Genomic DNA, 27,449 nt, shown 5'->3' with positions numbered 1-27,449 from the left:
GGGTCGAACTGGTTGGACCACGGCGAGCGGTAGCTGTCGCCGTCGCGGTTGTAGTCGCACACGAGGTAGTCGCGCCCTGTCTGCTTGCAGCGGCGCGCGGCCAGCGGCTGGTCGACGGACGAGAGTAGGTCCTCGGTCAGGTCCGGCGCGAGGGAAGTGATGGCGGCGAGGTGTGCGGCCGTGTGCTTGGGGTTGAGTCGGCGGAGCAGGTCCCTGGGTAGGAAGGGAGGGAGAGGTTAGCTGGAGGGGTATGGAGCAGAGGCGAAGGGGATGGGATCTTACAGGGCTGAATCGAATGGGTCGACTTCTGCCATGGTGAGATGACAGCAACGCTGTGTATATATACGTGGATGGTGTTGGATATGGCTTAGGTTCGAGGAGTTGGCGTTGGTTTTTGGGTTGGAGAGGGGTGAGGGAGCTCGGACAGGGTGGGGCGACTGGTGCAGTGCCAACCCCGCGCTTCCAACAATGTGACGTACTGTCTCGGATCTCACTGGGAATCTTGAGACGATAGGGGGTCAAGATCTGGAAAATCGCTCTTATTCTAGGGTATTCAATCCATCCAAAGTTCCAAAACGCCGAAAAGATATGGTTCCTTTGGAATCCCTTTTCTCCCGTAGTGTCTGCTGTTCTAACAGATATCCTGCTCCGATACATATCCTATTTGAAAACCCACCCTTACCCGTGTTTAACCAACAACATGATAAAACCCAATTCGAACAGGTCACTTCATTCAATTGTGTGTTTACAAAGTAAACAGATCACCGGTTCGGGCCATGTCTTGACCCCTCCGATCACGTTCTCCCTGAGATCATCGATCTGCCACATCATCGGGTTGTCGCTCATGCGCAGGTCCGCCTTAAAGATATCCAGCTGGGGCTTTGAGATGGAAGTGCGTTTTCTGAGCGGCAATTTATTGGCCATACCTTTTCGCAGCGTCTTGTGTAATGGTGCATTTGCTGTTGGGGGCGTCAGCTCTGCCAGTTTGGGCGTGTCCTTGTCTAGCTGTTTCACAACGCCATTGGTGATTTCGTCCCCATGGACCGCAATCGCCGCTCTGGGTGGATCATCTTCTCCAGGAGGTGGGCTGAGTGGTGCTTGAGGTAGCTTCATCTTGAAACAGTCCTCGTGCTCTTCTTTCTTAATCACGGCAAGTTCAGGAAGTTGGGGATGGTCGGCGCCCAAGCGGTCAAACACTCGCTTGAGCACATCCTGCCGCAGGCATTCCATGTGCATCCATTTACCACAGTCACCATTGGTGCAGCAAACCAGGGTTTTGTCGGGATTCGCGGGTCGTTGGCAACAACACAGTAAATGGATGGGCTAGAGATTGTCAGCGCCGTAGAAGAAGATTTCTGGAGACTTTGGACATACTGAAAGCTCGTTCGTCCTGCAATCGAACGCTTGACGCCAATACAGCGCATTTTGTTCTTCGTCGTCGGATTCTATCCAGTGCTTAACTTGCGCACACTGGACAACGCTCACGACGTTTATGATATCCACTAGCGCCGGTTAACTTTGTCGGAGCGGCAGCCCACCTAATAAACTTACTATGGTTGGACGCGATTAGTTCGTTGATTCCGTGATGTGGTTGGCGACCAGCCGCCGTTTTTTGACCGGACATGGTAGCGGCTGGCAGCTCGTCTGGCGAGTACATCCAGAATACTCTGGCGTAGACGTGGTGCTCATCGGAGGCTCTGATTTCCAATATTCGAGCCACCCAAAAGTCGCGTGGACCGACCTCATGTTTGGGTAGCTTGCCAGACTTTTGACGCTCGATGGCATCGTCATTCGCTATGAAAATGAATTCTCCGTTCAAGAACTTGAGACCGTTAACTGCCAACAGGGTAAGTACAAGTCAGTACCGGTAGGTAGAGGTAGCACAAGCATGCGCAGCTGGGGTGGCTTACGGACAAAGCTGTTGTATCTTGTCATGCTCATCCACTGCTTCCGCTGGTCTATCCGATAGTGCATATCCATGGTCTCGCACGCACGAAACTTGCCAGCCGGCTCAAACGGCGAGATCTGGAAGAAAGGCTTTGCCTCCTGAGCGCCGCTCTCAGTTTTGCGCCTTGTTGCAGCCCTGGGATCCTTAAAATCGCGCGCAGCTGGTCTCGGCATCATGGTGACTTGATAGGGGCAGTCGGCGGGCCGTTCTTCAGCGGTTTTGCGCGAACGCTTCTTAGCTTTGGAGCTCATGGTTGCAGCGCCGGACCAAGTTTTCACTTTGTCGGTGACTGGAACTTCGGGGGGGTGGGCGAATTTATAGTCGTTCGATCGTTGTTCCACGGGCTTGGTCGGGTGTCGTTTCACGAGTCAGAGTCGAAGAAAAAGAACGTTGGGCGGTGGTATCGCGGCACGAGCAATGGCGTGTCCAGAGGGCGCAGCGATAGCTGGCGTTTTGCGTCGAATGTAGTGTAGATAGGAGACAAGAATATCGCAGAAAATATGTCAATGATCAACGCCAGTATGCAGGACAGGGAGAAACGCCCCAGTCCGCCTGCTGCAGCGTGGCCGACCAGCTGCTGGGTCTTGGTGAAGGAAGATGGATGCTGGCAGCTGGCTGGCTCAGAAATCGCTGGCGCAGGAGCTGCAATAGCTCTGGTCTCCACAGTGGATTCGAGTGGCTGCCACCGAGAGTTGGGTGAACGCGGTAGGTATATGACAGAACGCGAAGGAAATAATAGATGAGAGAAATGATTCTGAGAGAGTTTCAGGACAAGACTGGCCCTTTGCATTTTTTTCCCCCTGTAACTGTCGTAAAGGAGCAAGCAGGTCACGGGAGCTATCGAGAGAAGAGACACAGAGCTGTCGTACTTGATGAGGCGAATTCGTTAATGTGCAACGATTGGAGGTAATCCCTGGCATTCGCTTGCACCACAGTACCTGGCTCATATTCCTCCAACTGGGAAGTACCTCTTATCCTCGAGCGATGTGATTGGACCACACTCCCACAAAAATTTTACTTGCTCCTCTACAACAAGTCAAAGGGACAGCTTGGCATTAACGTATCACGCGATAACAGCCTAGATATTTGTCGCCGTTGAGCAGGTGTTGTACTTGGAAATTAGGTAGGTAGATACAACCTTTCCAGGGCCCACAGGCAATGACTAAAGCTAATTAATTAACTTGGTGCTGCCAGTTGGACCGAACCGCCCGCCCCACCTCGGGAGGGGTAATCACTGATCACTCCGCTAACTATGTATGTAGGTAGAAACTCAGTGGAGACGGACGCTACATATGTACATAGTAGCCTTCAATCAACTAACTTCTCTTGTTGTCACACGTCTTCGGCGTCGCACTCAGTATTCCTCGCCATCTGTCTTGACAGTGACGCGTCCGGAAGTTTTCTCGTCCTCATAAACTTATTCAGAGTCACTATTCCTGCCGCAGAACATCTCACATGTGGTACAAGGCGCTCGAGAAAGGTGCCGTTCAAGCCCGGGGGCAAGACTCCCCGCATACAGATAGTTGGACAATCGAGTGTGTATTACGATCTACGCCACTTTTCACCGCAGAGGACAACACCCACCAACCACACTATGTACATATCTCGAATCAAGCAACTGATTGACCACCAATAAACCCTCTTCATCTTACCATCTTCTCATCGCAAGACTTGCATCCTCGAAATCTAGTCGCAAAGCCCCTACTACAAGGTATCATCGTACAACACGGCCCGCCGTTCTCCCACACCGGTCTCCCCCGCCAATATGCCTCCCGTCACCAACCAGATGCTCAACGCCCGGCGCGAGCCGCAGTGCTCCAACGTCACGGCCGAGCGCAAGTACTACCACGTCGACGGCGTGACCATGGCGGAGCTGACGCCGGAGCAGCGCGCGATCGTGGCGAAGGAGGTGGAGGGGCATCTGGAGACGCTGCGCGGCTTGGCGTCGGATACTTGGGGCGGGCCGGACGGTTTGGTGCGTTTTTATAAGGGGAATCAATCCGATGCTGTTCAGATTGAGAGAGAAAGACAGAGATAGATGGTTGAACTGACGTGTTTGTTTACAAGTCGTTCCCCCGTGGCGAGTTTTGAACAAAGAGCCCTGCACAACCTGGAAGTTGCGGCAGAGGCCGGTCAAGGACCTGGTGTTTTGCCACGGCGATTTGTCTGCGCATAACGTCATAGTTGATCCCGAGACGCTCAAGGTCAAGGCCATCATTGATTGGGAACATGCGGGCTTCTACCCCAAAGAATTCGAAGGCTTGTATTTCTACCGTCCAGGGCCATCTGCCGCCCTGGACGGCGAGGTGGACGATGTGCAGGCGCTCCTAGATATATTGCGCGAGAACAGTGAGTAGCATGAACATGCGTTGCAGTCTCCAGGTTCAGTAGATTGTTCACAGTGCCGAACGGGTAATATGGTGTACATCTTATCTCATACAAAGAGCTGATTACGCTTCTAACCTCTGGCTGTCTCTTCCGAATCTTGCTCCTCGTCATGTCTGAGCATCGCGTGTCTCTCCTCGTCGTCTCCCTCCTCTTGATGGGTATCCGCGACGACCCCCTCCAGCGCCTCTGCCACCTTGCCGCCATCCAGCTTTCCGCGCTCAACATTGATCATGTAGATCAGCGGTGCCGGCAACGCGACAATCGCGCCGAGGAACCAAAATGCAGGGCGGATGCTGCCGGTCTTATCGATGATGCGCCCAACAATCGCCGGCCCGAACACGCTGGATCCCTTGTCCGTAATGGCGTAGAGCGCGTAGAATGCCGCCTCGAAGCCGGGCGGGATCAGTTCGCCGTACAAGGAGCGGCAGTAGGCGCCGAGGCCGCCAAGGACGAGACCGTAGACGGCTGCGAGGGGGTACATCTCCCACGGTTGCTGCAGGCCCAGCACACCCCAGCGCTGGACAAAGGGCAAATATCCCATGAGCCCGTAGACGGGGATGAGCTCAAAGAGGCCGATGCAGACGAGAATAGTCTGGTGCGGCTTGAGGCCGAAGAAGTTGGAGATCCACGACCAGCCGAATGCGCCGAATACGCCGGACGCTGTCGATATGACGTTGATCATCCCCAGCGCCCATGGTTTCATATGCAACTGTGTTTTCGCGAAGAGGATCGCGGTGGAGCTCGTCGTGGCGATGGCATCGGAGAGGAGAAACCAGCCCGCCAAGAAGAGCATAATGTCCAGGAGTCGGCGGGCCACACGTACAGTCTTCAGCAGAGACTTCCAAGAGTATAAGAAATACGATATCCAAGAAATGCCCTCGGTGCGTCCGTTGATTGTCAGCGGAGGCCCGGGTCTTGGGCGAAGCCACAGCGCAGCTGGGATGGTGAAGATGGCCCACCAGCAGCCGACAACAAACAGTGCCACACGCTGCGACCAGGTAGTATTCTTCATTGCAATAATAATCCCAATGGCAACGCATTGAACAAACAATGCTGCTATGTAGCCAATGCCGATTCCTGTCGAAGATATGCTAGTAGATAGCTTGAGCTCTTTGGATGTGATCTCGGCATGCGTCGGCCCAGGCTCTAATCCATTGCCATTCGCGGCTTCGTCGGGTAGAAGCGCAGAGGTCGAGTTGGCCAGGCTCTCGACGGACTCTTGCCTTGGTCGGGGGTCTAAGGCAGGGCCGCCGAAGCCATTCGTGGTGGGCGCTTTCGCAGCAAGCAGTGTCGGGTGGTTGCGAACTAGCAGCGGCAAAAACGAGTTGAGTAGGACAAATGATGCGCCGAATGACGTGTTTGAGATGATGGTGATTATTGCGCCGAGAAGGTACACCGATTTATTGATGAAGATGAAGGACATGACGGAAAAGCTGCCAATCCAAGCAAAGGCAAGAAGCATCTTCTTTCGATAACTGCCGTGGTCGGCGGCGCAGCTGATGCTGACCACCAAGAGCGCCTGTGCCAGGACGCTGACGGAAAAGGTGTACATGGCGAAGCTGGCTGTGTTGATGGGCATGCCGAGGACATAGACGACACACTGGCCGTCGTCTTTATTCTTGCTATCGCTGCTGCCACAGGGTACAGTGGGATCGGACATGAGCACACCATTTTCGCGAGCCAGTGATTCCAGCAAGATGGGGATGAATGAGCCTAGGTCGGTCAGAACGCAAGAATCGAAGCAGCTCGATCATACTCAGCAAAACGTACCTATTCCGCATATAACATACGTCTCTGCCGCAAATGCGTACATGTACCAGCCCTTGATCTCCTTGGGACTGGTCGGCCGGGTGTCATGTCCACCGTAGTGGGGAACAGCGGCGTCCAGCGCCGCCAATCTGCCGTCGTCGTCGTCGGAGCTCATGCTTGCGTCGGAGGAGGAGCGCTCATCGTCTGCTTCAAAGGCCGAGGTGGCAAAAGAGAATTGCGAGCGCTTCGAGGCGATGGAGATGTTGGACCAGAGTCGTCGGTCGGCAAGGTTGGGGCGAGTCGACGCGTTTGCGTTTGGCGGCATGGCTGCGCAGCTGGTTGGCCCCGTGAGATCCGGGTCGGCGTGCTGAGTACACGTGATTCACCGATTGGCGGGCGAGATTTCAGCGCCGCGCTACGGTGACAAGGCTGCCTGGCTGCTGCCTATGTACGTACCAAAAAGTTTCCTCAACCCAATGCATCTGGTTGCAGTCCAGATTGATCGACATCACCTTGCCGCTGGCAAAGGAAAGAGAAATGAAACCCGTGCACGCATGGGTTGCAGTAATGTAATTCGCTTTACAAGTTGACGGATCTCACAAGACCCAGGTCCCGTTTGCGACCACGAGAGCTTGCACAGAGACAAGCAAGCAGTGCGACAAGCGATTAATCGCCAAGCAGTGGGGGACTCGGCTCTACAAATACTTTCCGCGTTCTGCTCTCTCCCCATCATCTCTACACCCAACCCTCGCTAGTTCAGACAAGGGCGAGAGGAAAAGCCAAACTATCCCTGGTAACATGCAGCAAGGCACAGCTGAAGCATGCTTTCGTCGAGCTGCACAATGAGGCAATGAACAGCTAGACCGGCGCCATGGGGACCACTTGGCGCGGTCAATCTTGGCATGATGCTACGCCAGATACGGGCTCCCGAGGAGGATTGTGAGGGTCGTGGGATCTCTAGTGCCCTTTCTGACAGGCAGACAGACCCTTTTGATCAACTGACCCGGGGGAGGGTCCAACAGCCATCTCATTGGCGTGTTGCGTGCATTCCAAGGTTCAAGCGAGCTGGTACGGGACGTACGATGGCGCGAACCAGGAAAGATCGACTGCTAATGAGAGACGCGCTACCGACTCTCGACAGCATCGCAACATGAACCCAGTAGCATGGTTCTAGTGGTCGCGGGGTATCTATTCGGTATCTCCTCTCATCATCCCCCACGGAACCAACCCAACGCTCCGTGTAGTCGTAGATCTACCTAGCGCTGCGCGGTGGAGCCTGCACTCGGGCGATCAGGCGTTGGGTGATGAACATTCTCAAGCCCAGAGCCTGGTGCATTAATTCTATGCCGAGAGAACTAGGCGCCACCATGTCTGATTTTTGGATCAGAGTTCAGACCAAATCCCGAAGCGCTTGTAACATCTTGAGATCTGCTTGATTGAAGTCTTGTCAAAAACAGTCTGGGACTCTATCGAAGTCTCAAGAAGCAAATTGAACCTCCGTACGGCCTCTCGACAACATGCGTCACTCGGCGTTCCACAACGCGCCGACCACCAAGGCACGGCCTGACAGGCAAAAGAGAGAGGAAAAGTCGAATTTGCAGCAATCCAAAGTTCAAAAAAGTTCGAATCTATTTCATTAACCTCCGCAAGCTTGTCGCGAAAAGCACGCGCGACTCGCATGCGCCCCGGCACTCGTCCCTCACCTGCGCCGTCGCTCACTTGAACGCGCCAAAGAGCTTCTGCTTCAGCTTGTCCGCCAAACTGACCGGCGCCTCTGCCGGGGCCCCCTCGGGCTTGCCGGCGGTCGCCTCCTTATGGTCGTCCTTATGCGCGCCCGCCGTGTGCTCGTTGCCCGCGCCGCCGCGCCCCGTGTGGTAGTCGCCACCGGTGTCGGTGCTGTGGCGGACGGCGGCCTCGGGGATGATGTCACGATCCTTGCGCTCCGTGGCCGGCTGGCCCTTGTCGCCAATGTTGCCGGCGCCTGAAGAGAGAGAGAGAGAAAAAAAAATGCGTTAGAAGGGGGCGAAATAACGTACCGCCGCGACCGGCGCTGTAGGCTCCGTCGCCGTGGCTGCCAATGACGCCTTCACGCACCACCTCGCCGTCGACGTACGGCGTGTCGTCTGGGTTGATGTTGCCCGCGCCGCCGCGGCCATGCGAGACTTCGACTGCCATTGTTTGTGCTGGTGTTTCTGTTTTAAGGTATTGTAGTTTTCTTGCTCTCAGATGTTGAAAGGGGAACAAAGAATGCGGACGACCCTGAAAGCTTATCGTAATGGCCTTGTCGTTTGCGCCACCAGCGACTCTTTAAACAACTACCAAGGCACACCAGCGCAAGGCCAAGAACGGCTTCGCCATTTTCAATTAGCTAGGCGCGTCTTTTTCATTTTCGTCGATAAGATAGCGAAAAGCCTCTCGGCTTATCGCAGCCCATTCACAGTGGCCACCTTCCGTCGCCACAGATAAGGCTAGTGGCATCATCACAAGCCATGAGGCACAATACCCGAGGGTAACGTGCGAGTTAATCCTCCTTCAGAAATATGATCAACTAATGTAAAAAAAAAAAATTGAAAATCAACATGTCACTGCCAATATCTATCAGGGCACCCTCATTTATCGGCTCATCTGCTGGGCTGCTGCGGCTTAGTGGGGTTCAGTTCATTTGCCTTTATTTGGACGTCAAGATCAGATGTTGCTGTCGCCCTTTGGCACCAACCAGTCTTTTAAGTTAATGATAAACTCCTTATTAGCCAGCGCCACCAAGGACAGAGCAACCGAGCAAACCAAACCTCATCCCATGCGCGTGGCTCCTGTATTGGAGGTTACGGATTTCCTTCATCGCATCCATTCCTCTCATCTACAAGCCAACAAGGCCCTCTTGTCTCCATCCATTTCACGAGCCAGAATGGGTTGAACGGCTTTATATTTAGAGTCCCCGTTTCCCCAACTTGCCTTGTCTCTATGCGTTTTCCGTGCGTCCTAGAGCAAACAAAAAAAGAGAATAAAAATAAAATACTCCGTCGTGTCGTTGCAAAATGTACCCCCTGCTCACCAACTCCAATCGCCGTTTTCTCATGCCCCATCATCGCCACATCAATGCTCTGCTTTCTTCTTTTTTGTTCTGTTCGTCTTCCCATCTCCCTCACGCCCTGCCCGCCTGGCCAATCTGCAGAATTTCACCGGTCAGCGCCTCGTCGGCGCGCAGCACCGGCCACGACGCGCCGTCCGCCTTGGCGAGCGTCACCTCGAGCTTGGTGCCCAGGACCTTGTGCGTCGACTTGGCCGCGTCGATGGCGCCGTACAGCGGCACCTCGGCCGCGTACCGCTTCGGCCGCGGCGCGTCCGTGGTGACCAGGTCCAGCGCGATCGCGCGCTCCCGGAACTCGACCTTGGCCGTCTCCTTGTTGATCTTTTTCAGGAAGAAGGACGCGATCACGCTCAAAGGGGTCTGATAAAAGTCGTGTCTTGTAGTGCGTTAGTTAGCCCACGCGAACGAACAAAAAAGCTGTGTGTTTAGTTTGTTCCTTACCTAACCGTCTCTAGCTTCTCCTCCTCCTCGTCGCCGCCGCTGCCGTCGCCGCCCCGGCTCTTCTTGCCGCTGCCGACAAACAGGTGGCGGTCCTTGCTCACGCAGCCCTCAATCTTCATGAACTGGTCAAACTCGAGCACGCGCCGCTTGCAGCAGCTGTAGCCCTTGCTGCCCTCGTGGAAGATGGGCACGCCCGGGTGGTGCACGCAGGACTCGCCCTCCCGCGCGGCGCCCTTCGTGTGTGTCTTCCCGCAGGTGCGCCGGCGGCACGTCGCGCCGTCCGGGATCTCGAGGCTCGGGTCGTCGTCGTCGGACTCGGGCGGTGGCGGCGGCGGCGTGGACGCGGCCTGCGCGGTGGGGATCGGCGTGCGGCGCGGCGCGGAGGCGGTCAGCTCGGCGATCTTCTTGGCGAGCGCGGCGTCGTCCTCCTTGGGCTTCTCCTCCACCTCGGGCGGCTTGTCGGTCGTCGAGTGCGTGCCGACGGTGCACGGCGGAATGGTCATGAACTCGTCAAAGGTGAGGACGCGGGGCTTGCAGCACTTCCATCCTATTATTTTTTTTTTCACGCCATTAGCTTCATGTAGCCCTTGCGGGTGTTGTCGATAGCAGGTCCTGGGCACATTTGCAGCTTACCCTTCTGTCCTTCGTGGAAGATGGGAGGCCCGGGATGGTAGTTGCACTCCTCGGTGGCGTCGGTGAAGAGCTTGCCACAGCCCTGGTGCACGCACTTTTCCGCCATTGCGTGCGATTCTTGTGATGTAAGTGCCCTTTTGATCAGCTTGCACGCACAATCTCCTGTAATTCTCTGTAGCTGCTGTTTGGTGTTTATTCCGTCAAAAGTTGGAAAGAGCTGGAGGGGCGGGATCTTCTAGAACCAGGCTTAATTTTGCCGCTTTGGGAGCTTGACTTGACGCTTTGGGAGGGTCACCGCCTGCCCGATTCAGTGCGGGGTTCCGATCTTGACACTTGCATCTTACATCACGGTCATACGAGAGACGTGATGTACAATTTAATTCATCATGTTACATCATGTTACACCATGTTACATCATGTTACATCATATATACTTTAATTACCCTTGGTGCTTCGCTGACTGCAAGAAGTGATGCGGTGCGCCGCAGTCGGCGTCTTGGCCACGCAAAACCCTCGAGGATGATTTGCTTGCCGCCTTGTCTCACAACCAAGGTACTTGAAATTTTCGAGGAAAGAATACTAATTTCCTTCAGTCGGTTATACACAGCTCTTCAAGTGAAACATTTTACTCAATAACAGCCTAGGCTACTGAACAGGGTACACGGCTAGTCAGAGTCGCTCATTACCTCAATCTGAATAGCCACCACAACGTCCCGACGCGCTTGAACTCGCTGATTATTTTATCTAACTTCTTTCTCGTTATGAAAAATTAACTTTAAGCATTACTGATTTAAAGATATTATGCTTGGGGTAGACAACAGTCCTCGTTCGAGTCCTCCCCCGTATACAACACGCTTTTGTTAACCTCCTGCCTGGCCGGAGCCACGTCCAACGCAGGATTGCCCGAGAAGAAGTTGACCGGCTTCAATCCCACCGTCATCTTCTCGCTCGGCATCACCGGCCAGTCCTCCACGCGCGGGTTGTGCGTCGACCCAAACGCGTGCCACACGACAATATCCTCATCGCGGACCGACTCCCCCTCCCCCCCGGCTGCCCCCTTACGCGCGGCGATGCCCGTGGCCAGTCCGTCGCCGCCTGTCGACTGCATCGTGAACCGCCCCGCCGGAAAGTGCTCCCCGTCGCGGTGCCGCGTGACCCAGACCGCGTGCGCCGCGAACTCGGACCGCCGCGCGTGAAACGACGACGCGTGCGCCAGCAGCGGCTGGCTGTAGAACGGCACCAGCCTGTACCCGACCGGCGTGCCCGTCACCGGGTTCACCTGGCCCTCATTCACCATCGTAAAGGTGCGGTTCTTGGTAAAGTCGAGGTCGAAGCCGCCCTCCTCCTCGACCGTCGTCTGCCGCGTGACGTACCCGACGCCGAACGGGTTGGCGTCGTCGAGGGGCAGGGCGTGCGACTCCTCCACGACGAGGGAGTTGCGGTGGCCGTCGACGGCCGGGTCGATGCGCAGGCAAAACAGGTGCTGATGGTACGGCGCCAGCACCCCCGGCGCCACTACCGTACCGTACCGCGTCCTCTCCGTCCCGTCCAGGGCCGTCGGCGCCGTCGAGAGGATGCCCGTCGCGCGCACCTCGAAGGCCATCGCCGCGTCCTGTCCCAGGTGCCACGCAAACACGTACTCGTAGTTGCTCACCGTGATGATCGTCTGCAGCACCAGCACCCTCGCCCTCGCCACCACCGCCCTCCCCGTGCGGAAGTTGGTATGCTTCCACAGCACCCCGTCATCCTGCTCATGCACGCACACCACGTTGCGCAGCCGTACCGGCTCCCCCGTCGCCGGCTCGCAGTGGTGCGCGTCAAAGTACGCGATGGTGCCGAGGCAGTCGCAGCCGAGGCGCAGGTCGTTGGCGTTGACGCCGGCGCCGTCGTTGCCGAGGTCGAAGGCGGCCTTGCGCGGGTAGGGCGCGCGCGGGTCGCCGTAGGGCACGAACATCTCGCCGAGGGAGAGCCGGTGGAAGAGGGCGCGGTCGGCGTGGCGCACGTCGTGCAGCACGAGGCCCTCGCGGTGGTTGAAGCCGACGCGGAGGGACCAGCCCTCCCAGGTGATGAGCCGGCCGGAGATGCGGAAGGAGGGGCCGGCGGGCTGGACGACCTGGTACGGCTGGGTGGTGGTGCGGGGGGCGGGACGGAGGGAAGGGTGGTACTCGCTGGCGGTGGCGGGATGGATCTTGCGGCGGTCGTAGGGTCGCTTCTCCTGGTTGATCTTCTCGCTGGGTGTGGTGGGAAGGCGGTAGATCTTGGTGACGTGCAGAGTCTCGGAGACTTCGGCGCAGACGTCAAGGGGATAGGCGTAGTAGTTTGCGTCTGGACTTTCCAGAAGGCGCATGTAGAACCAGCACTGTATGCCTGCTTAGCATTCATCCCCTCACCATGACTCGCTTCTCTCTACTCACCATGGTCAGTCGCTCAGTCATGTCGTTCATGCCATCTGTTGCGTATGCCCAAGCCTCGACGACAACCGTCGCCTCGGGCGGCAAATCGAGTGAGCGAATCTCGGCCTGGACATTCTCATCTTTCAAACACGCCTTCTCAACCGCCTGCATGTAAGCCGAGTCAATGTATGAGTGCTTCCCCTTGTGGTGCTGCTTCTCGACGACCTTGTCCTGGTCAAGGTCCACAATGAGCTCAAACAGCTGATTTTCACCGCTGCTTCCCTTGGCAACGACTTGGATGTGAGCGTTTCGAGTTGGAAAGTCAGTGATTGGCAAGCCTTGGTGCTCCTGGTCTAGGAATACCACCATCTGCTTCTTGGGGGGCTCGAGCAGGTTGACGAAACGGAAGTTGAGCTCCTGGCCACCAAAGTGCGGTCTGACAGCTGTTGAGGCCTATGTAAGCGAATTGAATGTTAAAATATTTCATCAGGATTTTCTGTCAAAACTCTCATAGCACATGCCCTAGAAATCTCCTCGGGTGTCAGAGGGTCGAGTGGGTGAGGGCGGGTGGCAGCCATTGTGATGTCAGCCAATGAATGGTAAGAGGGAGACAGTGGTGATGTGCTATGGCGAGGCCTGAGACAAAGAGAGTCAAAATCAATGGACAAGTGTGTTGCTGTTTTATACAGTAGATGACTCAATACAGATGTTCGGCTTGGAACTGACGATCGATGTTCATCATGGACAGACAGGCCCTGCGCCGTAGGGCGCGCGGGAGGGCGCAGATCTTGCCTGTAGAGGCTAACTAATCATTTAACTAACGGCTGGGGAGGCAAACAACACCAGACAGACACATTACCGTTACTAAGCTTAATTGGACTGTTTTCTTGCTTTTATTACATTTCACAACTACAAATCAATTTATTTACACGAGGAAGATGGCTAGCAAGAAGATGCTCTGCGGTCTTGTACCACGTCGTGATGGTTGCCAACACAAAGAGCAGCAGACCAAGAGCGACGCCCGTGATTAGAGCGCCAAGTCGGTCTGCATCTGCAGCTTCAGCCAGGCATCGAGCACACTTCTTTTCAGCTGAGTGTGATGGGTGAATTATATCAGGCTTGCCTGCCGCCCGCCCTTTTTGCTTTTCTTGTCTCGGGTCCTGCACTGAGTGGCGTGACAATAACAAGAAAGTGAGGCTGGACATTCAATAACACGCTTCAGCTTGAATCTTTTGTTTTACGGATATTCATTTTGTCCATCAGATCAAGCAGAAATTCTGCAACTTCTGTAAAAACCGCAATCTTCCTGTTTGCGGGGGTGAACTGGCCTTGTCTGTGTCGAATAGTCTTTTCGTGCCCTCAACTGTCGTCTAACATGGCAGTCTCTCTCTGCTCAAGATCCTTTTATTGTCAAGACATCCATATGCAGCAAGCGTTCCTAATTCTGTCACGGTCTGCGAACACGGCTACTTATCCGCGTGGCGAAGGAATGCGAGATCAAGATGACCGCGAGTGGCACCGGAATCCCTCCCGCCTGGGCCGAGCAGTGATCCGTCCCGTCTCGTTAGCTGATAAGGCGAGCGCACCACGTGTCAATGACATCTTTTTAATGTGTGCAAAATAAAAACACTTTGTTTAATTCGTCGTATGCGTTACACATGACCAGCGGTGAGCTACGCCCGTCTGTCGCAACGGCCGCTGGAATGCGGGCAACGTTCGCTGTTATCACTGGCCGTCGTCTTATCAGCAATCGCATTTCGACCACCCGCCATTGGACCGGCATAATCTCGTCTTTGTCCGCCAATCCGAGACATTGTTGGCCTGCCGGTTGCGGCTGGCTGACCACCCAAACTGGGGACGACGGCAACGATGGGTAGCACAATGACGTGATGAATCTGTCCTTCCTGGATCGATGGCCGGACTAAACCTACTTAAAAACCACCGCTACCCAGAATAGCGTCAACGGTTATATATCCGTACACCCCGCTGCGTTTACATTCAGCGACTGTTTGGTGACCATGTCAGACCAAGACAGGCCGAGACACTTGAGCGACGACGGCGTCACCGCAGCGTCGTCCGATCATGCCACCACAAAGGCGACTCTCAAGGACCGGCATCTCTACATGATTGCCATGGGAGGTACCCAGCGCAATCCCCCTCCCTGCTTCCCTTCCACTGGCAGCGCTAATCCCCTAGCATGACCCTCCGCGCAGGCTGCATCGGCACCGCCTTCCTCGTCGGCTCCGGCCGGACCCTCAGCCGTGGCGGCCCGGCCCTCACCCTCGCCGGCTTCGCCACCACCTGCGTCGTCGTCTGGGTCTTCGCCACCCTGCTCTTCGAGCTCGCCGCCGCCCTGCCCCTGCGTGGCGCCGGCGCCGACGCCTACGCCACGCGCCTGCTCTCCCGCTCCTGGGGCTTCGCCCTCGGCTGGAACTACTGGTACGCCTACGCGGTGCTCGTGCCGTTCGAGATGACCGCCGCCGCCCTCGTCGTCGGCTACTGGGCGCCGCCCGTCTCCGACGCCGTCTTCGTCACCATCCTGCTGGTCGTCGTCGTCGGGCTCAACTACCTGCCCGTCGCGCATTCGGGCGAGGCCGAGTTTGCGTTTTCCTCGCTCAAGCTGAGCATGCTGGTGGGCACCATGATCCTGTCGGTCGTCGTTGCTGCCGGCGGCGGGCCAAATGGCGATGCCGTGGGGTTTCGGTACTGGCACGACCCCGGCCCGGCGAACCCGTGGATCGTGCCGGGCGGAGGAGGCAAGTTCGTGAGCTTTATAGGTGTTCTCGTCAGCGTCGTTCTACCAGTTGAGTCCGATGTTCACGCCGCTCCTCTTCTTCTACTTACCTCATCTCAAGCTCTCTTTCCTGGGTGAGATGGTCGCCATCTGTGGAGGCGAGACCAAAGACGCCCGGAAATCCATCCCCCGGGCCTCCAAGGCGCTCATCGTCCGTCTCGTCTGCTTCTCCGTACTCCCCATCTTCTTCGTCACATTGATTTGCCCGTCCAACGCGCCCGAGCTCACGTCCGGCGGCGCCGGTGCTGGATCGTCGCCCTTCGTCATCGGCATCAAGATGGCCGGCATCCGCGTCCTCGACCACATGGTCAACGCCGTGATCCTCTGCTCCGCGTGGTCGGCTGGCAACGTCTACCTGTACTTGGCGTCGCGCTCCATCTACTCGCTTGCGTTGGCCGGCAGCGCGCCAAAGATGTTTGCCCAACGCAACCGATGGGGCGTGCCCTATTGGGCGGTTACGAGCTGCGCGGTCGTGGCCTTGCTCGCGTACCTCAACGTGAGCTCCAGCGCTGGCCAGGTCTTTACCTGGCTCGTCAATATGATCAACATGGCGGCCTTCTTCTCATGGATCCTCATGTCATTCGCCCATCTCCGCTTCCGCGCGGCCATGGACGCCCAAGGCCTCGATCGGTCGACACTTCCGTACGTCTCTCGGTATGGTAAGCCGGGCGCCTGGCTGTGCATCATCTACTTTACCGTTATCGGCTCGCTAAATGGCTTCAACGTCTTTTTTCCCGGGCATTGGAGTGCTTCGGACTTTTTGACAGCTTATATTGGGACGGTGTTATTCGTGGTCTTGTATGTTGGTCACAAGATGACCGTTGGGAGAGGGGATGCGTGGGTGATTCCAGTCGAACAAGTTGACCTGAGCTCTTTACACCAAGAGACGGCTATTGAGGCGACTGTATCGCCCGATACAGAGACCTCTCGTTCGAAATCCAGTCTCTGTGACAAGTTGGCCTGCAAGAGAGGGTAGTGGGCTCCCCCATCGCACCTTGAGGTGGCGGTGCCCGGTATCTACGAGTACGTCCAGGGGGTTCTCCCTGCAGCCTTCTCCCGCATCGTCCTCATAACGTCCTTTTCCATATTGTTGATGTTTATCTCAAAGTTTGCGTCGTCCTTCAAATACCGAGCCTTTTGGCGGCGTTGGAGCCAAAGCCAACTGGCAACGAGAGCCGCCGTGAAGGGGACCGTGATGACAAAGTAAATCCAAAGGTTGGAGCTAACAGTGCTCTGCTCTCAGCTGTTGTGCTTGGTGGGAAGGCGCATGACGCGTATCATGGCCTCGTAGTCATCCTTGTTGAGATAAATGACTTTGGATGTGAGGACATCTGCCCGGTCAGTATTCTGCTGCACTCTACTGCATGTTAAAACAGGTCTCATCTCATGGCAGGGCGGTCGGCGGAGCAGACGTTACATGAGGGGTATGCCGGAGAGCAGTTTGGCGTCGCTGGGGAGGTTTTCAGGCGGCGCAAAAATTCGCCCCATGATTTGGGCGTTGGCAAAAGATTGCAACAAGCAAGTGGTTTTCGCATACCTTTCGATGCAAGAACTCGTTGAAATCGTCTTCTGGGAGCCTGGTTTCTCTATTGACATCCTATAGCGGCTCCTTGGCCGAGATCAGTCCACTGTGCAGCCAGCGCTTCAAGGCATCTATCTCGTCATGCTCACCAAGTAGTTGAACATCTCAATGGCAGGTCGTCTTCTCGCATGACGTCTGGGAGGCGTCCAGCTTTTCTCTGAAATCATAGCCGTCCATCGCATCGGCCTTGTCAATAAACAGTCAAAATTCGATGCACCTGCCTGTGTAGATGTCGCGGGAGGGGGTTTTTCTGCTGGCCAAGACCTCTGGCCTGCAACATATGTATATGCACGTGTCTGCCTGCAGGTGCACTTGCCACATGTGGCTGTCGGATAAAAGGCCTGCGCGGGGTTTTTGAACATCAAAAGCATTGATTCTTCTTGTGTTTATTGTTTTGCTTTCGCCTCCTTTTCCCAAGAACTCTTCAACCAAGACCCGGCGGCAACGTACCCCAGCCCGGCTTGCATGTTGGCGGCCCGCCTGACTTGCTCTTCAGCGTTTCCCAGCGTATCGAGTACTGCTGCTGCGCTTCTGCCAGGGTCCATGGCGCCCCGGACGCGTCTTTACCCCCCTGCTGCCCGGCGACGAGGTTCTCGTTGTCGATGCTTCATCGCTCGCAAAGAACTCGCGGCACGTCTTGCCGGCGGGATCGCTGTCATTGGCCTGGTGGTGTTGGTCGAGGTTATCGCACGCAGCTCTAGGAGGAGAGCGTCCCGCGGGGTCGTGAATCAAACTTGTCGACACTTGGGCATGTGTATATGAGGAGGCATGTACATAATAAGTAAGTGACTGTTACATAGTGTTGCAGCAAGTTACTCGCAAGTCGATGGAATGTTTGCAAAGGCGTCAGATTCAAGGGCGCCGTGGCCAATTCATCATGCAACTTGCCGGTCAGCCGCTCCGGTTCCGGCACAGTCTTCCTGCAGTAATAGTGTGTGTGCCAAGTCTTGCCTTGCTGCCTAACAAATTGCGGTGCTGGAAATATGCACGTTGGTGGCTCATTAAAGGTTCCTTGTAACGCTGCCATCACACACACCGTTAGATGGGACCCTCCCTTTGTCCTGGCTAATTAGCATGACGGCCTGCAGTTCCGATGGTCAGTTGTTTGAGAAATGATAAGCATAATAAGGCTTTGGCGCTCCCATCTAACAGAGCACAAGAGCCCTACACCTCCACTGTTCCGTACGCACCTACATACCTGTTCGATGACTTGCACCGAGCCCCAGCTTGATCAGCTCTCGACATGATGGCTCAGTACTCAGTTGGCATCACAACTTTGAAAGTCGGTGTCGATTCAAAGACTACTCAAGTGTATGGACTGTTGTTTTCCGGTGGAACTTCTACGAACTGGCCGGCGAGCCTCACGGCGATTGCCCTGCAGAATGGACAATCCATCACTTCCATCTCTGCCACTGCGGAAATTATCTATAATACTGATGGCCAACCCACCACAACCAGCACGTTCGGAGGGCTACATTCAGGCGGGAGTCCAGTGCCTTGGTCCGAGGGCTCGACAGGTAGCGCTGTCGCTGTCACTGATTCGCAATCGCCAGCCACTTCGTCGTCCTCGCCAGCCTCGACGTCGGCCTCTACCAGTCGAGCCAAAACAGCGTCTACTACTACTCCGGCCAAAACATCATTGACCACCGCTCCCGCATCCACAGGATCCGACACAAGCAAGCTGGCAAGCTGGGCCTCATCTCCAACCGCCCAGCCCTCGGCAGCAGCGATCTCGTCACCCTCCTCAGGAGTCTCGTCCGGCGCCGCAGCCGGAATCGCCATCGGATGCCTCCTCATCGGCCTCGCCCTCGGTCTCCTCGCCGCCTTCCTCCTCGTCAAGCGCCACGGCAAGCGCCACGGATCGGCCGCCGCCGCCGCCGCCGCCGCCAAGTCAGGAGGCGGACCGTACCTTGAGCCCGAGGCCGCGTACAACGCCTCCGACAAGGCCAGCAGCGCCGTCGGTCCCGCCAGCGTCGGCCCGCGCCTCGACCAGTTCTTCCTGCTCCAGGCCACGCCCGACCGGACCATCGTGCAGGAGACCCAGTCCATCAGCGCGCTCATCGCCGAGCACGTCGAGGGCTACTACTACCACGACCAGCCCGCATCCGTCGACGTGCAGACCCTCTCCTCGGCCCTCGTGCACCTCGGCTTCCCGCTGACCACCGCCTCCGCCGCCGCCGCCAACAGCAACAGCAACAGCAACAGCTCGTCGTCTTTGCTGGACGCGCAGGAGGCGGCCGCGCTCTGTCTCGATCCACGGAGCCGCCGCATCGGCCTGCGCCACGTCGTCACCAGGGTCCTTCTGGACAGCATCGACGTGCGCTCGCCGCGGCCCTCGCTGCTGCCCACGCCCGTGGCCACGTTCCTTCGCGCCATGCCCGCCGAGGAGACGGACCGCTTCGGTGACCCTCAAGGTAAGACATCCCCTCCACACTCTTCAGCGCCTTGTCTCAGGACTAACAAACAACTCCCTAGCAAACGCCCTCGCCCTTCGAGAGTGGCGCAGGCTGTCGGCGTTTCTGCTGCATCCCTCGCGCAGCCAGCGAACGGCCCTGCCCGCCGAGGACGACGCGGTGGCGGCGCAGGCGATGGATCTCGCCAGCTCGCTCAACGGCTTCCTGTCGTACTTTGTGGAGGAGCGCCTGCAGCAGCAGGTGGGCCACCTGCGGGTGGTGATTGAGGAGTGCGCGAGGCTGGGATGCCTGCTCTTCTCGCATCCCAGCGACTGGGAGTTTGTCTATGAGACGGGCGTGCGAGGGATCGTGGTGGAGGCTGGTCTGTGCAAGCTGCAGGGTCGGGACGGGGCGGGAAGGCCTTGTCCGGAGATGCTGATTGAGCCGGTTGTTGTGTCTGTGTAATTAATCTACGTGTTATTGAGCGGGAGCCCTGCCGTTGTTGAGTGTACAGGGTACGAAAGGGGCTGCATGTTGCGGTAACTGGACAGGCGGTGTCTGAGCGCTTGCAGAATTTCTTACATCTCGGATTAACTACTAATAATAGTTAGAGGCAATAAAAACCACCAGCTCAAATGGGTCAGCTAACTTTCTAATTTTATTAACCGCGGGTGACTGCAGTTGTTTGAATTGTGGCTGCCAATTGTCGCACAGAGAAAACGGGTAAAAAGCCAGAGACCCCTCCTCCTCCAGCCAACCAACTTTGCTGCCTAGTAATGCTGCATATGCAGTCCATATCAAAATGGAACATGCTGGGGATAAATACGTCGCGTTATTTTTGGTCAAGCCTGCCTTGATGGTTGGCCTGCCCGAATGATATGTGCATTGACTTGGGGGCACGAATGGGCGACAGAGCAGAGGGCAGTGTCGAAGATTCGACTCTATTTTATAATGAGCAGATATCTCCGCAGCCTTCTTTCGAGGTTAAGAGCTATTTTCTAACAAAATGAAAGGGATATTAAAGGGATGAACGGCAACCAAAGGTCCAGCTTGGCAATCAGGCTACCAACCCGGGGCAACACCCGATTCAGTGTTTGTTAAAAAGAAAGAAAGAAAGAAAGAAATAATTCCAGTAAAATAAGGAGAAAAATTAAAAGTACACCAGTTTCAGAATACAGGTAAAGAGGGCAGTTTTCTCCAGAATCAACTGCATCATCTCTTTGCGCTGTGTATTCGTCCGTAAGGCTGGCTTGCGGCAGGGGAGGGGGTTGAAACACGGGAATGTATTCTCAAGAGTACTGGTGCTTGCTCTATTTACTCCCGTCGGATCATCCCGATGTAGTAAACATGATCGACTCCATTGCTTTTTGCATACACTCGAGTATGATGCTGTGCTCGACTCCCAAGGCGACGACGAGTACAAGGCCTGGGACGATGGCCTCACGGAACAAGACACGCACGCCCTCGAGGCCTTCGTCAGCACTCACATCAACGACCGCGGACCTGCAGCGCTGGTACGAGGCGGCACTCGCGACGGCGGCTTCAACAGAGCATTCCGCTTCTCCTTTCGCCTCGGGCAGCCCGGACGTCGCCCTCAAGGTCCCCATGCCCGGGCACACGGTCCGGGCTCTCGCCGCCAAAAAGGCCGCCAACGAAGCTGCGTGGATGTAGTTCCTGAGCGAAAACACCACCGTCCCGGTCCCCCACGTGCACCGCTGCGGATCCGCGCCGGGGGACCTTTCGCCCCCCCCCCCCCCCGGGGAGGACTTGCGCGACTTCCTGGCGAGCTCGCCCGCGGAGGAGCCGGTGTCAGCCGTCTACGAGCAGCTCGCCTCGTACTACCGCCAGCTCCAGCGCATCCCGTGGGACGGCATCGGCGCCATCGCCGGGGATGGGCTGACCGGGCAGCGGCGCGTCAGCCGGCGCCCGCTCACCATGGACATGCACGAGCTCGCCCTCGGCGTCCCGGGGTACCCCATAGAGGACTGGTCCTCCGAGCCCTTCACAAGCATGCAGGACTACCTTGACTTTGCCTGGCGCTTCCCCAATCTGCCCTCGAGGCGGGCTACTTCCCCTGGTTCCTGCGCGAGTACGAGCCCCTGCTGGAACTGACGCTCCTGGAGCACGTGGACGCCATCCACTGGGAGGTGCCGCGCGGGGTTTGCATCCGGGCGGCGTGGCGCCGGAGCTCCCGGCGGAGGCGAGGGTGGACATGGATAGGTATGTGCTACAGGTACGGGCGAATATCACGGGGCATGAGGACGGGTGTGACGGTGTCCTGCGCGAGAAGGCGCAGTGATGATGTTGGAGCATCGCATTTGCGGGAGGAGACTTAGCAGTAGGGAAAGAGTCTTCAATGCCTGTCGAGCCAGAAGCAAAAATGAGCGGTAGCTCTAATTTAACGTTTTCTTTTTCCTTATTATATTGTACAACAAGCAAGCAAGCAAACAAACTGAATCATATCATCCCGCAATCTCTCTCATCACAGCACCCTCAACATTTCCAGGTACCATGGCCAATTCCAGACACAATTACTTTGAGCCGGTAGGCTTGGAGGTGCTCTGGTTGCCCTTCCCACCTCCAGTATTCCCCGGGATTTCGCGCGCCACCTTGACTGCTCTTCCAGCCATCTCCAAGAGCTGAGCCTCCTCGTCGGTGGGAAGTTTGATTGAGTTGGGCATAGTCGCAGAAACGAGGGTAGTGACTAAATTATCTCATAAAATGTCAGAAGCTCCAATCCTAGAATAGGGATTTTTTCTCATACGTGGTTTGTTGCTGTAGAATGCGTGGCACAGGTTTGTATAGTATGACTTAGGGTTGAGAGCTTGCTGTGCTTGCTGTGCTTGCTAGCAATAATCTGGACATTTATTTTGTACGGAAACTGCGCCAGCCTTTTATAGACAGAGCCCTTTGATAATCAGAGCCGGCTTGACTGACGGAATAATGCTGGCCAATATACCACAAAATGTATGTACGACCCAGAAGCCTGTGAACCACATCACCTATTCAGACTGATGAAACTTGACGGTTGAGGGCTCGCGTCGCACACTGTTAGCACCACAATGAATTCAATGATTGGCAACGGATATTGAGCAACACATCCCTAATACCACGCCGTGGGCTGGGCCGTGCCCCGTGCCACAGAGATGGCCAGTGCCGAATCACACAGCGCATCGAGAGCCGCCTGCATGGTATAACTGCCGACCACAGGACAGGTTCACAGAGTCGTATCGGTGAATCAGTGGTTTCTCTGGTAATTACTCTGACTAGTGGTGATAGATATCCTGCTCGAAACGTAAAAGCGTGGGGGGTGGGTGATGGTATACACCTTGCTATAGGCAGGGAAGTCCCTCACACCGCAAGCGTCCATATCTAACACTAGTAGAAGCAATTCAAGTTAATACTTGAGACCTAAATTTGAGTGTCAACCGTGTTAAAGTCCAGGGTCGAAACATGCACTGATTCTCGCAGAAGGAGCAGGTGCAGCCAGCAAGTGCCTGCCATCCATCCGCAAGGGTCTCGCCTCGCCGCCACTCCAAAACTTCCCCTTCAAAGAACCATCAGGATTTCCTCAAGAATAATCATTAAAACTACTTATGTTCCCCAGCTTACTGAGCTAACCGAACCAGCGATGACTAAAGCTCTGGTCATGGCACCCGGCGTACCCGGCGCACCCGGCGCTGTACCAAGTCAAAACATCGCAGTAGCAAGGGAAGAGCCGAAATCGCCCATGATCAGCCCGTTTGAGAGAGACGACAATTTACCAGCGGAAGCAAGGGCCTTTTTCCCGAAAAGACTGCTCGTGAAAGACAGTAACGTACCAACGGAGGGACCGAAGTCCTTCATAACCAACCGCTTTGAGGGAGACGATACTATACCCGAATCAGCGGACGGGATGGCCTTTTGTTTACAAAATCGGTTCAACAAGGACAAGGCTGTACCAGTGAAACAGCCGAACTCGCTCATGGCCAACCAGGTCCAGGCGAACGACGCCGTACCAACGCAAAAGCCGGCCTCGTCGACGACGAACCCCGAAATGACAGGCAACGCTACACCGATGGAAGAGACGCCACCTTCATCTTCATCTACCAACGACAAAGTCGTATCCATGTCCAAAATGTACTCATCGATGCAAGCCGTTTTCCTACTAGCGGACGAAATGACCGGGGAGCTCTTGACCATTCTGAATACCATCGCCTCTAGCCACGGGGCGACAGTGGACAAGGACAGCCTTGCTGGTCCGCTGCTCCGCCTGCACGAGCTCATCGAATACGCCAGCTACGAGGCCAAGGACGGCCTGACCAAGGCTCTCCGGGTCGACTTTCGCGACGTCGAGTCGCACCTACAAGCAGTCACGGCGCGACGGGAGCAGCTCCTGGCGGGCCGGGACAAGCTCATCGAGAAGTGGCAAGAGGCCGCGCTCGTCATGCATCTCCCTGCAGATCCCGACTTCTTTACTCACGTATGCCGCCTTGGCGAGGATCTGGAAGACACGCGTAGGCGAATCGCGAACGCCGGGAAGCACGACGCCGTGGAGGAAGCCGTGGAGGTGGAGGCGGAGGGCCGGCCGCAGAGGAGCAGCGGCTCCGAGACGTCATCGCCAATGGTGCCTACCCCCGTGCAAAGCGACGGAACAAATAGTCAGGAAAACACGCCCGACAGCTCGCAGGACAGCCACTCCAAGGTGGCATCAAAGACGTCCGAAACAATCTGTGAGAAGGGCGGCGAGAAGGGCGAACTCTGGAAGTGGCCGGCTATAATTCCGAGCAAGTGTACTTCCCTGTGATTGCTGGCAAGGATGCCGAAACCCCTGTGTTGAGACGGCTATTTTCATCTCCAACACAGAGAGCGGGGGTACATCGGGGTTGGATTTCGACTGCGATGGCAGCGGGAATCGTTTTATAAGGAATGCCCCTTACTTAGCACAGCGAGGAATACAAATTAGTAATGTCTTTTGTTCAGACACTACCAATACCGGATCACGGTACACAGATGGCGAACAATCAGCGCAAGACAAAATCAAGTTGGTATTTTCCTTCGCTATGAGATCACTTCTTTTCTTCCATCCCACACGTCGTACCCGCTACTTGCGCGAGCGCCACTTGAGGTGGCTCGGGTTCAGTTTGACGCCGCCAATGTTGACGTGCGTCAGGATGACAATGGTCATCCAGACGAAGCACAGCGTGGGCATGACCCATGGCGTCTGCAGCCACGCGAACACTCGCAAGCTGTTGAACCACACAATGGTCGCCAGGCCGGTGCCGAGGGCGAGGCCGAAGATGATGATCTGGCGGATCAGGTTCCAGCCCTTGGGGACGTGGCCGTCGGTGAGCTGCTTGAGGGCGAGGACGAACACGATGACGCAGGCGGCGCTGATGTACGTGTACGCAAACTAATCCCGTGTCAGTTCAGATGGACTTGAGAAGGAGAGATTAGCATCGCTGGGGGGCTTGGACTTACCACCAGGCCGTAGCGGGCCCAGTTGTCTCGCTCCAGCTTGAACTGGAAGCCTTCGCGATCCTTGGTCTCGAGGTCCTTGTTCTTGGACTCGATCTCGCCGGACACCTCGGTGTTGAAGGCGCGGAAGACGTTGTTGGCCATGGACGCGGCAAGGGTCTCCCCGGCCGCCCTGAGGGTCGCGTAGCTACGGTCGGCGTCCGTCAGGCTCGCGTCACTACTACCGGACGCCTCGTTAGCCACGCGGGTGAGCGCGGGCCAGAAGTCGTCCGGCAGCGACGAAATGTTGCGCAGCGCCGTGTTGATGACCATGGTAGTGCTCTCCAGCTTGGACGGGTAGTCCTCGAGGAAGTCGCGCACCGAGGCGTTGACGCTGGAACTGACGGAGAAGGTGGTGGCCTGCCCGGCGAGTACCTCGGGGAGGTCAGTCGGGTCGGCGAAGTCCAAGGCGACATTGACCTGACGCGCGATCTTACCCCAGATGAGCATCTGCGTGAAGCCCTGCATGAAGAGAACGAGGGCGAGGTGGAAGGGGAGGTGCAGCGCGACCCAGGCGTTGCGGCGGACGGGCGGGAGGTGCGTCTTAGCGCCGAGCCAGTCGAAGTATACGAGGAAGACGAAGTAGACGGTGGCGGCGGCCGCGGTGACGAGGCCGATGGTGGTGGTGTCCCAGGCGTGCTTGTTTTTAACGATGACGAGCACTTTCTTGGCGATGGACTCGATTCCCTCGCCGAGGATCATGACGGTCAGCAGGCCGAGGCGCTTCATCAAGTGCGTGCGGCCGAGGCTGAGGATGGGCGAGTAGTTGGAGAGCAGCAGGCTGGCGACGCCCTCGGCGGCGGAGACGCAGTACCAAGTGACGTAGGCGTGGCTGTGGCGATCCTCGCCGAAGCGCCAGGTGAGGCCGAGGTAGGCGGCGGCGGCGGCTGTGTAGATGGCCATCTGGACGAGCAGCGGCAGGCGCGTGGTGCGGTAGCGGCGGACATGGAAGGCCATCCAGGCGTACTGGCCCATGAGGTTGAAGCGGGAGATGGCGAGGATGATGGCTGGAAGGGAAAAGGTTGGTTAGCATCGACGGCAGCAGACGGCAGACTGAGGTTGTGAGAGTAGCGTACACATTGCCCGCATGGTGGGCGCATCTTGGGTCGTCGGGTTAAACTTGGGAGCGACGACGACGAAGCCGATGAGAACGCCGAGTTGGATGGCCGTGTTGAGACGTGCTGTGATGGCTGTTAGTTGAGGCGTTTGCTTGCTGGTCAGACGACCAAGGGCAGGCATGTATACACACAAAATATGGAATCCGTGGCATATCTCACGTCAAACAGCGTTACATTGAACCAGGTCACCCACAGCAGGCAGAAGAAGCCGATGGAGGCCTTGAAGCTCGCGTGGTTGGTGACGGTCTTGGAGTCGCAGTAGGCGTTGTACGTGGCGGCGAAGAACAAGTCGTAGAAGATCTCGAGCAGCGTCGGTTCCTCGTGCTACAAACACACACTTCCGTCAGTCTCTCTCTGTCTAGATCCCTCGTCCCAATTTCCGGTCCGTGCCATACCCGTTGCAGCTGGGGATAGTTGTCTGGGTGTCGACGGTGGTCGGGCGCGTAGCGGCCATCGTCGATGCTGTGACCCTCCTCGTCCTCGTAATGGTTGTGGTGGTCGTCGGCCTCGGACTTGATGGGCGTGGAAAAGACCTTGAGGCGCGTCGAGGGCACCGGCTCGTAGAGGGCCTCTTTCGACATTGTGTGTTGAGTTCCCGTAGCGTTGGGCCGCCGCTCAGCGTTCTGTTTGGTAGGATCGAATGTGACGTGAGGAGAGCCGAGAGTCGAGGTCGCAGACGACGCTGCGAGACGCGTCCCCGGGTTCCATTATATGAAAATCAAGAGCAAGGGCCCATGAAGGCGATGCTGCACCACATGTGGGAACGAATTCCTCCGAGTCATCTAACCGGAAGCACTGCCGCAACCCTAACGACTGATAGTGTGTAGCCTGTAACTTGGCAGGCTGCAATTCGTACGGAGACTCCGCAGGCTGTACTCGTAGGGCTTCAGAAAGCGATGGTGTTGGGCTGTGCACTAGTTAAGTTAGTTAGTACCTTAGAGTAGTGGACCTTGCCAGTCCCACCCAACAGGGGCCCAGAACTTTTTGAACCTGTCTCATCCGCAGCCTCCTTTCCTTCCCATTGAGACCCCGGGATACGGGATTAGCATTACAGAACCTGTCACAAGTTTACAGCCCGTGGCTTCTTAGCCACTAGATGGCTATTGCCAGGGCCTATCGGTAGTGTTGTAAATGACGCGGCAATTATTCTGCTTCTCCGTCTTTAGCCAATAAGTATTCACGGCGAAAGCCGAATGCAACAGGACCCTGGTCAATCCCGCCACCATGTGCCATCTTGCATCTTGGTGCTTACAGGGTTGCCACGTCCGGGTTTCGCCCCGAGATGGCGACAAGTAATATCAGCGGAAGGCTGACGAGGCCCTTCCTTCCCTTTCCAGCCGACTACATCAATAGACGATGGTAATGAATTAAAAGGCGTACATCGACGCATGCAGATCAGAAAGAGAAAGCATCAGCCGCTGCTGTC

General features: G+C 56.4%; 10 protein-coding genes across 10 annotated transcripts; 4 read left to right on the top strand and 6 right to left on the bottom strand.

The window, feature by feature from the left end:
* Positions 1-729: 729 nt before the first annotated feature.
* Positions 730-2,199, bottom strand: ISF_04384 (Bromo adjacent region; the record flags this gene model as incomplete). Its single annotated transcript, XM_018847990.1, has 4 exons — positions 730-1,323; positions 1,375-1,502; positions 1,552-1,836; positions 1,911-2,199. The coding sequence occupies 4 exons, from the start codon at positions 2,197-2,199 to the stop codon at positions 730-732; spliced, it is 1,296 nt and encodes a 431-aa protein (XP_018704946.1).
* Positions 2,200-3,713: 1,514 nt separating this feature from the next.
* ISF_04383 (Aminoglycoside phosphotransferase) lies at positions 3,714-4,305 on the top strand (the record flags this gene model as incomplete). The annotated part of the gene is made up of 2 exons (XM_018847989.1): positions 3,714-3,923; positions 4,075-4,305. 2 exons carry the CDS (start codon positions 3,714-3,716, stop codon positions 4,303-4,305), a joined length of 441 nt encoding a protein of 146 aa, XP_018704945.1.
* A 101-nt stretch (positions 4,306-4,406) lies between these two features.
* On the bottom strand, positions 4,407-6,410 carry ISF_04382 (Major facilitator superfamily transporter; the record flags this gene model as incomplete). Its single annotated transcript, XM_018847988.1, has 2 exons — positions 4,407-6,049; positions 6,107-6,410. 2 exons carry the CDS (start codon positions 6,408-6,410, stop codon positions 4,407-4,409), a joined length of 1,947 nt encoding a protein of 648 aa, XP_018704944.1.
* A 1,390-nt stretch (positions 6,411-7,800) lies between these two features.
* On the bottom strand, positions 7,801-8,260 carry ISF_04381 (hypothetical protein; the record flags this gene model as incomplete). Its single annotated transcript, XM_018847987.1, has 2 exons — positions 7,801-8,066; positions 8,122-8,260. 2 exons carry the CDS (start codon positions 8,258-8,260, stop codon positions 7,801-7,803), a joined length of 405 nt encoding a protein of 134 aa, XP_018704943.1.
* Positions 8,261-9,227: 967 nt separating this feature from the next.
* ISF_04380 (CORD and CS domain protein) lies at positions 9,228-10,353 on the bottom strand (the record flags this gene model as incomplete). Its single annotated transcript, XM_018847986.1, has 3 exons — positions 9,228-9,549; positions 9,615-10,161; positions 10,248-10,353. The coding sequence occupies 3 exons, from the start codon at positions 10,351-10,353 to the stop codon at positions 9,228-9,230; spliced, it is 975 nt and encodes a 324-aa protein (XP_018704942.1).
* A 693-nt stretch (positions 10,354-11,046) lies between these two features.
* Positions 11,047-13,218, bottom strand: ISF_04379 (Copper amine oxidase; the record flags this gene model as incomplete). The annotated part of the gene is made up of 3 exons (XM_018847985.1): positions 11,047-12,606; positions 12,662-13,083; positions 13,158-13,218. 3 exons carry the CDS (start codon positions 13,216-13,218, stop codon positions 11,047-11,049), a joined length of 2,043 nt encoding a protein of 680 aa, XP_018704941.1.
* Positions 13,219-14,658: 1,440 nt separating this feature from the next.
* ISF_04378 (proline permease PrnB) lies at positions 14,659-16,410 on the top strand (the record flags this gene model as incomplete). The annotated part of the gene is made up of 3 exons (XM_018847984.1): positions 14,659-14,779; positions 14,854-15,404; positions 15,445-16,410. 3 exons carry the CDS (start codon positions 14,659-14,661, stop codon positions 16,408-16,410), a joined length of 1,638 nt encoding a protein of 545 aa, XP_018704940.1.
* Positions 16,411-18,259: 1,849 nt separating this feature from the next.
* ISF_04377 (hypothetical protein) lies at positions 18,260-21,521 on the top strand (the record flags this gene model as incomplete). The annotated part of the gene is made up of 4 exons (XM_018847983.1): positions 18,260-19,430; positions 19,492-19,791; positions 20,817-20,923; positions 21,081-21,521. The coding sequence occupies 4 exons, from the start codon at positions 18,260-18,262 to the stop codon at positions 21,519-21,521; spliced, it is 2,019 nt and encodes a 672-aa protein (XP_018704939.1).
* Positions 21,522-23,304: 1,783 nt separating this feature from the next.
* On the top strand, positions 23,305-24,195 carry ISF_04376 (hypothetical protein; the record flags this gene model as incomplete). Its single annotated transcript, XM_018847982.1, has 1 exon — positions 23,305-24,195. The coding sequence occupies one exon, from the start codon at positions 23,305-23,307 to the stop codon at positions 24,193-24,195; it is 891 nt and encodes a 296-aa protein (XP_018704938.1).
* Positions 24,196-24,492: 297 nt separating this feature from the next.
* Positions 24,493-26,604, bottom strand: ISF_04375 (hypothetical protein; the record flags this gene model as incomplete). The annotated part of the gene is made up of 5 exons (XM_018847981.1): positions 24,493-24,801; positions 24,870-25,912; positions 25,982-26,095; positions 26,155-26,347; positions 26,419-26,604. 5 exons carry the CDS (start codon positions 26,602-26,604, stop codon positions 24,493-24,495), a joined length of 1,845 nt encoding a protein of 614 aa, XP_018704937.1.
* Between the last annotated feature and the right edge of the window lie 845 nt (positions 26,605-27,449).

The sequence above is a fragment of the Cordyceps fumosorosea genome (assembly GCF_001636725.1).
Source record: "Cordyceps fumosorosea ARSEF 2679 chromosome Unknown scaffold_9, whole genome shotgun sequence".
NCBI lineage: Eukaryota > Fungi > Ascomycota > Sordariomycetes > Hypocreales > Cordycipitaceae > Cordyceps > Cordyceps fumosorosea.
This window is presented reverse-complemented; position numbering and strand designations above follow the sequence as displayed.